This window comes from Myotis davidii, unplaced genomic scaffold (genome assembly GCF_000327345.1).
Source record: "Myotis davidii unplaced genomic scaffold, ASM32734v1 scaffold123, whole genome shotgun sequence".
NCBI lineage: Eukaryota > Metazoa > Chordata > Mammalia > Chiroptera > Vespertilionidae > Myotis > Myotis davidii.
The window spans coordinates 1,382,526-1,392,051 of record NW_006295391.1 but is presented as its reverse complement, the minus strand read 5'-3'; the positions used below and the strand labels follow the sequence as shown (position 1 = coordinate 1,392,051).

General features: G+C 37.9%; 1 protein-coding gene across 1 annotated transcript; it reads left to right on the top strand.

Moving 5' to 3' along the window:
- Positions 1-36: 36 nt before the first annotated feature.
- On the top strand, positions 37-9,523 carry ZNF639 (zinc finger protein 639; the record flags this gene model as incomplete). The annotated part of the gene is made up of 5 exons (XM_015568005.1): positions 37-56; positions 3,893-3,963; positions 4,863-4,931; positions 6,194-6,304; positions 8,352-9,523. Coding segments are annotated over exons 3-5 (1,341 nt in total), but the record flags the coding sequence as incomplete, so codon positions are not given.
- Between the last annotated feature and the right edge of the window lie 3 nt (positions 9,524-9,526).

The following is a 9,526-nucleotide window of genomic DNA, read 5'->3' as shown; positions in this document are numbered from 1 at the left end:
GAGCTCGCGGCCGCAGCGAGCAGGCGTGGGTCCGGGCCCTGTAGCTGCAGCCAGTGGTATAAGCCACCCTTTAGGGTGCTCATGCACCCCTTTTGATTTTGGGGTGTGTGTGTGTTTCAGTGCAACTGAGGGACACGAGTAATTTCTGAAGCAGTTTCTCTCTTTGCAGAGGCAAAGACGGACACTTGGACATGCATATAAGTGGGTTCTAATTCAAGCTCTCCTGCAACATTTTTGTGTTTAAATTCATTTGAAACCTGGAAAACATCTACTTATTTTTAAAGTATGTTTTCATTGATTATTTAGAAAGAATGAGAGGGAGAGGGATCTAGAGAGAAACATTGAGGAGAGAAACATCACCGACCAGCTGCCTCCTGCATGCCTCCTACTGGGCATCAAAGCCGCAATCCGAGCACGTGCCCTGACCGAGAATCCACTAGTGACCGCTTGGTTGTTAGGTCGAGGCTCAACCACTGAGCCATACCGGCTGGGCCATATAATTGTTTTTAAATGTTGGCGGAAAAGAACGTGGTTTTAAAGCTTTAGTATTAGAATGTAGCTTTTTATTGTACATGCTTGTTTTATTTTTATTCTAATTAGGAACAGAATATTTACATTGCCTGAAAGGCCTTTAGAAAAAGTGGTCCCTATTATGTGTAGTCTGTTTTGTGCATAGATATTCTTATTGTTGAAAAAGAGAGTGGAGGGAAGGAGAGAGAACGAGAGGCATTGATTGGTTGCCTCCTGCAGGCACCTGACCGGGGCCAGTAATCGAACCTGCAACCTAGGTACATGCCCTTGACTGGGAATTGAACCGAGACCCTTCCTCTGCTAGCTGAGAGTCTAACTGAGCAAAGCCCGCGAGGGCCTGACATGTATTTTGTAAGTTGCTTTTTAAAATAGTTTCTTGTGGCATGATCTCATTTTTGTACATGCAAATTAATGTATACCTTAGAATAGAAAAATGTCTAGAAGTTTATACACCAAAATGTTAATAGTATTTTTTCTGGGTGTATAGATGCTAGGTGACTTGATTAATTTAAAAATGTTTTTCTAGCCCTGACCGGTTTGGCTCTGGATAGAGCGTTGGCCTGTGGACTGAAGGGTCCTGAGTTCAATTCCGGTCAAGGGCATGTACCTCGGTTTTGGCACATCCCCAGTGGAGGGGGCGGGGGGTGCAGGAGGCAGCTGATCGATGTTTCTCTCTCATCGATGTTTCTAACTCTCTCCCTTCCTCTCTGTAAAAAATCAACAAAATATTTTTTTAAATGTTTTTCTAATTTTCCTGCAGTGACATATATCAGTAGTTTGATTCAGAATCTTCCCCATGAGATAAGGACTAGTGAGCAAATGTTTATATGAAATCCCTAAGTAAAAGCTAAACTTCTTCATCTGGGCAGTTGTGCATACAAAAAGCACATGAAAACATTTGCTGAAATAAAGGATGGTTAAAAATTTTTGGTCTTGAGTGGGCATTTTACCATCTCTCTGAAAGGAGGACTGATAAGTGTTTAGATACTGTTCAACACTAAGTAGGAGTCAAATCTTTTTCTGATCAAGGTGATCCTATTTCACCTAATAGTCTGAATCCAGACCAGCTTGCAACATTAATTTTAATGCTATCCTCGGTTTTCTTTTATTTTTTATTCTTCATGTTTGAAAGAATTTAAAGTGTATTGTGAAAAAGAGGCTACTTGAACATGTTTGGCTGCCAGTTTTCAGTGTTTTCCCTGATACCTGTAGAGCATTTAGAACATCCATATATATAAAAGGCTAATATGCGAATTGTTCCCTCCGGAGTTCAACCGGGAGATTGGGAGTTTGATCGCTTGCTATGATGTGCACTGACCACCAGGAGGCAGCGCAGAATGAAGGCAGGCCCCGGTCTGCAGCTGACAGCCAGTAGCTGGGGAAGGAAGGCCCCAATCGGCCCTGATCACCAGCCAGGCCTAGTGAAGTAAAAAGCTTTTGGCTGGTTAAATTTTGAAAGTGTAAAAAAGACATATTAAGAAAAAGTCTTGAAATTTTGGTTTATTACATAAAAATGAAAACAGTTTTTCTTTTACTTTTGAATGCACTTGATTGGGATGGGCTCAAGAAATGCTATTTGTTAGGTGAGGCATTATATATGTTGATATCATTTCTGTATATCTCATGATTGCCAGTTTCTTTGGGGGTTCCCTTCCCCCTTCTCTGAATTGGTAGCTGAGTTAGAACTGGAAGCAAGATGTAACTTGCTGGTAGCAGAGATTGGCAGTGAAGATTTACTCACACAGTTAGCTGTTCAAAACCCATGGGTTTTTTGGTGTGTTTTTTTTTATCTCTGGTTCTGCCACTTAGTTGACTTTTACTGAGTCTGTTTCATCATCAGTAATATTGAGTGGGTTTAGTAGTGGCTCCTCTATGTACCTCACAGGATTGTTGTGAAGATTAAATAAAATAAGGATTAGGAAAATGCTCAATAAACTAAAAAGCACTACTTATTACCAAATGATGACATCCCCTTGGTGCTAATATACCCAGGACTTGGTGAAGCGGCAAAAATAATGTGTGCCTCAGTTTCTTACCACAAATGATTTTGAGAGAGTGTAGTGGATTTTGCATATCACAGGATTAAATGAGAGAAGGCATAGCCTGGTACATAATAGGTGCTCAATGAGTGATCATTATTCTTCTATTAGTAAGTAATCTATAAGGACTTAAATAGTAAAAGTCTGTGATTTGGTATTTGCTTTTATTTACAGCTGAATAAATTTATGCAGAATTGCATTCCTATTTTGGTGTTAAGATATAGCTTTAGAACAGGGGTCCTCAAACTTTTTAAACAGGGGGCCAGTTCACTGTCCCTCAGACCGTTGGAGGGCCGGTTTTAACCCTTTGTGGTCGTATTTAATTTGGACATGGATGTCGTACTGGTCAGAATTAATTTCCATTGACAGAGCAGTGATACATAACATGCAAGATTATGAAGGATAAACAAGATTTATTAAATCTTTTTTGGAACTACGTCACTACTAGTAGAATCACTACAAACGTTATCACTTTCTACGTCAGAGTCAGTATTCAAGGTGCCAAAATAAAACTCTTCATCGTTACTTTCAGATTCGCAGTACACTTCTTTCGGTAACTTTCTTTTTGCCATTTGGAGTATTATTTTGAAATATCTTAACAAGCGAGAATGCCTAATTACAGTTAAACATAATTTGTAAAGCTTTATTTGAAATTCTACGAAGTATCTCCGAAGCTTGTCGATTTCTTCATTCTCAAAAGGCGACTGACTCGCCATGGTGTTTTGCATGTCGAGTGTAGAACGACCACGTTTGTTTATATTGAGTTTCGATATCTCCGATTTGTCGGGGCAATGTTTTGGTTCCTGACAAGGTCGCTTAGACACTTAAGAGCTTTCAGAGAAATTATGAACTGATACATGAATGAATAGAGTTAAGATTCGTACGGTTCCTTGCTGTGGTGGCTGAGAGCAGACATACGACCGGAACGGTAAAAAAGCTTTGGTGGCTGAGAGTAGACAAACGACCGCAAAGGGTTAAAAAAAACTATGAACAAATTCCTATGCACACTGCACATATCTTATTTTGAAATAAAAAAACAAAACGGGAACAAATACAACATTTGTATTTGCATGTGGCCTGCGGGCCGTAGTTTGAGGACCCCTGCTTTAGAAGGTAAATTCATTCAAAGCAATATGACATATTTACATATACTTACATATTTAGCAATATATACAGTTTTGAGTACTTAATACAGGACCTTCAAAAGAATATTATACTTCAATTCTGTATAACTTTCCAGTTGATTAAAGATCTTGGTACTATTGTATTCTTGAGTCTCAGAAATGAACTACATTGTGACTTATATCATATTTTTCCTATAGGTACTTTTTATCATCTGTGAAAACTTCGCTGTAATTCAATTTTCCTCACTTCCATATTAAGAATTATACCAGTAAGTGGAATGTGGTAAAACGAATGAGTCAATTTTATAACAGTCCATGAGAATCTAATTATACATTGGTTATTGCTATATATGTTTTATTCTCAGGAGATTGTTGAAAGTGCCTTATAAGAAAAGGGTTTTTTTATTGAAAATTATATTTTGAGCTTCAGTGTGATGGATATTCTTCCTGGAAGCCAGGGAATCAATACAGATTTGTGAAAATATACATTTTTAAGGGGTCATATTCATGTTTTGCTTGAAAACTGTATCAAAACTTTCCCAGTTTTAAAAAATGCACCTGTTTCATTCTTAATATGTTATCATAGGCACAATTTATCCTATCTAATAAAGAGGAAACATGCTAATTGACCCTCACACTGTCACAAAGATGGCAGTGCCCACAGCCAATAAGGAGGAAATATGCTAATTGACTATCACACCCTTAAAAATGGCGGTACCCACAGCCACAATATGGCGGCGACCAGTGCCCTCAGCCCTGCCGGGGCGGCAGGCACAGTCCCCTGGGGCGGGGGTGTCCCTCAGCCCAGCCTGTGCCCTTTTGTAGTTTGGGAGCCCTCAGGGGATGTTTGACTGATGGCTTAGGCCCACTCCTCGGGGGAGCGGGCCTAAGCTGGCAGTTGGACATCCTTGGCACTGTCGCAGAAGCATGAGAGGCTCCTGCTTGCCAGCCGTCAGCCCAGCTTCTGACTGAGGGGCACTCCCCCGTGGGAGTGCACTGACCACCAGGGGGCAGTTCCTGCATTGAGCATCTGCCCCCTGGTGGTCAGTGCACGTCATAGTGACTGGTCGTTCCACCATTTGGTCGATTTGCATATTACCCTTTTATTATATAGGAGGATTAACAATAGTTATTTGTGACATATTTGTTAAATTTTTTTCATTTTTAGATTGAAAAGATATGAATGAATACCCTAAAAAAAGAAAAAGGAAGACTTTACACCCTTCTCGTTATTCAGGTTAGTGAATTATTTTAAAGTTGAGCCATGGATTAATTTCCATGCAATTGTATTCCAATCTATTCTCTCATAAATGACTGGATAAAAGTTATATATCTGAATCAATTTTTAAATAAGAGAAAATTTTAAATAACTTCTCTGAGTATAAATTCTTCTTTGTCTACCATGTGCTAGGTACACATCAGAACTTATAGACATTTAATCCTCACAACTTAAAGGTTTATAGATATTTAAAGTTAAATATCAACAGTTGGTTACTTATACAGCATAATTGAAATGTGTCTGTGTGCTTCCCAACCTTGTGCTTAAGCACAACAATAATCTTGTTAGAAGATATTTTGCACATTGCGAAAAAAATTTTTATTCTATATATTACTTTCAGAAATGTGAACTTCCATTTTGTAATGTTAGATCCTTTGGTTGAGGTTTACTCATCTATCTTGGCAGTATTTAAAAGAGGTCTTGCCCAGCTGGCATGGCTCAGTGGTTGAGCACCGACCTATGAACCAGGAGGTCATGGTTCAATTCCCCATCAAGGCACATGCCCAGGTAATAGGCTTGATCCCCAGTGTAGGGCATGCAGAAGGCAGTCGATCAATGTTTCTCTCTCATTATTGATGTTTCTATCTCTCTCCCTTTCCCTTCCTCTCTGAAATCAATAAAAATATTCTTTTTTTAAAAAAAGGAAAAGAGATATTTGTGGTCATCTGTAATATACCTCCCATGAACAGTACTTGGAACAATCTTAGGCATACCTGTTAGCCCACCCAACCTACACATTCTTCACACCTAAGGAAATTAAATCTAGTTTACTGCTTACTGACTCCTCCCAGACAAGACTTGAAATTACTCTATTCAGAAGCCCTAACTGTCCTCCCACCATTTTTCCTATGTGTTAGTGCTTTTTATGCACTGCATGAAATGTCTTCTTGGAGTTAATTTAGGTTTTGGGGTTGTTTTGGTTTTTTATTGTTTTTTTTGCAATTAACACATTAATTGCATATTTTTATTTTGTGGGATTTAGACAGTAAGGTATCTTTATATGCTTCAGAGTATTATATTTTTATATTGAATAATTTGTGGTTCTTTCAAAACTCAATGTTAATATCAGGTCTGAAATATAAAAGCTATCAGAACTGAGGAAACTGTTACTTTATTACAGATACTATAAAAATTTACATCTGTTGGATAAAGGGGTGGCTGTCATCAATGTATATGTGTTTACTATGCTTGAAATTTTAAAAATTTTGTTTTATGTTCAGATTCCTCTGGAATAAGCAGAATTGCAGATGGATTCAGTGGCATTTTTTCTGATCATTGTTACAGTGTCTGTTCTATGAGACAACCAGACTTAAAATATTTTGACAACAAAGGTATATCTAATATTTTCCAAAATATTTTTTCTTTAAATTACTTTTATAATCATTTCTTACTTATTTAAAAATGTGGGTGAATTATGATTTCAAAATGGGCAAGTGTTTAAATTTGTTTAAATGTAAGAAAACTTTTTTTGTAATAAAGTAAGTGAATTTTAATTTTTAACATTATTTCAGATATATAATAAAAAGTACATTTTCCTAAATCTATTTTAGTTGGCTAGGAATTGGTGGCAAAGCTGGAGTGATGCAGAGTTGGGAGTATTATGGTTAAAAGTTAAAAATGGTGTTATACATGGTTCTTTCACTCAACTATACCTTTCAGCCTGGAGGGCATAGTTGGAAGGAAAGAACAGAGAATAAAGAATTTGGTCTTTTTCAATCTTTCATCTTCTGTTGGCTTCTCTTTTCTAGAGCATTGAATGAATGATAACAATTTGGGTTTGTTTTCTCTCTCCTCTGTAACCATCAAAATTCTCAGTTTTCTTGAGCTCCTGTTACAGACACAGAAACATAAATTATTAAAAATAATATGGAGTCAGAGACATCAGTATGAACTCATGTTGGCTTGATATAGACACAGATGTAACATACAGAAATATTTATAGGTATGTTTATACAAATGTGGTGGTATACACAAACATATTTTTTTGTTTCATTGTCTGAGAGGGCATAAAAGAAATGACACCCAGTAGCAGTGAGCAAGCACATCTAGTGTTGGGATCTTGGTGTCTAGTATCTTTCTCCAGTGAAAGGAACTCAGGGCGTCTTGGAGAAATGCCTACTGCTTACTGACCTCTCCTAGATAAGACTTGGGAAGAAACAAATTTCTTGTAGAGAAGAATTTCAAATTATTTATGTAGCTACTCTTCCCTCAAGGAGGGGGAATGTAAATCCTGGTTTCTGACATGTGGACTCTACGTAGTGTCCCCCTTCTAAAGCACAGAGTAAATGAAAGTAAAAGAATGACTTTACAGAAGAAAAATCTGATAAATACTACCTCAACCAGGTGATCAAAGTCAACATCAGCAGTAATAAGTCATGTTGATCAAATGTACCTTTGATAAGTTGTGATAAAATGGCAGTTTGCCTCTCTGGTCTGCTCTCAATAACCCATAATCCCAGTTGAATCATTCAAACACAACACATTTTAATAGTGGGCATCCTACAAAATACCCGATCTGTTCTCAATATTGTCACGGTCATCAAAACCAAGGAAAGTCTGAGAATCTGCCACAGCTAACAGTAGCCTAGAGAGACTTGACAGCTAAATGTCATATGGGATCCTGGAACAGAAAAAGGCCATTAGCTAAAAACTAAGGAAATCTGGAGGAAGTATGGATTTATCGGCATTGGTCGTGAATTGTAACAAATGTACATTATAAGATGTTAATAGTGGAGAAACTGCAGGAAATTTGGGAATTCTCTTTACTCAAAATTTTTCAGTATATCTTAATCATCTAAAAAGTAAAGTATATTAAAAACAACAGCCCTACCTCTGTGGCTTAGTAGTTGAGCATTGACCCATGAACCAAAAGGTTATCTGTTCTGTTCCGAATCAGGGCACATGCCCAGGTTGCAGGCTTGATCACCAGTACGGGGTGTGCAGGAGGCATCTGATCAGATGTTTCTCTCTCATTGATGTTTCTATCTCGTTCTCCCTCTCCTTTCCTCTCCTAAAAAATGACATTAAAAAATAACAACAGTGACGTTAGGTTGAAGCCTAGTGTTCTCTACTGACCTGTATTTCAGTTTATCCATGCTAACTTTAAAACATTGGGGCTGGGCTGAGGGGATAAAGGCTTATTCAAATTCAGTAACATTAAAAAATGTGTTCTAGTCCAAATGGGGCATGGGAGCAAAAACATTTGCTTGTTTGGACAGATTTTCTATGTGTCCGTGATACACGTAACATCTTCAAATGAAAGTCCTTATTCCTGTTGGAATTCAAAATTATATTTAAAATATTTGGTGCTTTGTGTTATAATATTTAACGTTTAATACTTGATACAAACAGTAAGTTTTTCCAAACTTCTCTTTACAGATGATGATTCTGATACAGAGACATCGAATGATTTGCCAAAATTTACAGACGGAGTCAAGGCCAGAAACAGAAATCAGAACTATCTGGTTCCCAGTCCTGTCCTTAGAATTCTAGACCACACTGCCTTCTCTACAGAAAAATCTGCCGATGTTGAAATTTGTGATGAGGAGTGTGACTCACCTGAATCACTCAACCAACAAACTCAAGAGCAGAGTCCTATAGAAGTTCACACTGCTGAAGATGTTCCAATCGCTGCAGAAGTGCATGCAATTTCTGAAGATTACGACTTAGAGGCAGAAAACAATTCCTCTGAGAGTCTCCAAGACCCAACTGATGAAGAGCCACCGGCTAAACTTTGCAAAATTCTTGACAAGAGCCAAGCTCTGAATGTGACTGCCCAGCAGAAATGGCCTTTGCTGAGAGCTAATAGCAGTGGCCTCTATAAATGTGAGCTTTGTGAGTTCAACAGCAAATATTTTTCTGATTTAAAGCAGCATATGATCCTGAAGCATAAGCGTACTGATTCAAATGTGTGTCGAGTGTGCAAGGAAAGTTTCTCTACCAACATGCTTCTGATAGAACATGCCAAACTGCATGAAGAGGATCCCTACATTTGTAAATACTGTGATTATAAGACAGTAATTTTTGAGAACCTCAGCCAGCACATTGCCGACACCCATTTTAGTGATCACCTTTATTGGTGTGAGCAGTGCGACGTACAGTTCTCCTCAAGCAGTGAGCTCTACCTGCATTTCCAGGAGCACAGCTGTGATGAACAGTACTTGTGTCAGTTCTGTGAACATGAAACAAATGATCCAGAAGACTTGCATAGCCATGTGGTAAATGAACATGCATGTAAATTAATAGAGTTAAGTGACAAATATAACAATGGAGAGCATGGACAGTACAGCCTCCTGAGCAAAATTACCTTTGACAAATGTAAAAACTTCTTTGTATGTCAAGTATGTGGTTTTCGGAGTAGACTTCATACAAATGTTAACAGGCATGTTGCTATTGAACATACTAAAATTTTTCCTCATGTTTGCGATGACTGTGGCAAAGGCTTTTCAAGTATGCTAGAATATTGCAAACATTTAAATTCACATTTATCTGAAGGGATTTATTTATGTCAATACTGTGAATATTCAACAGGACAAATTGAAGATCTTCAAATC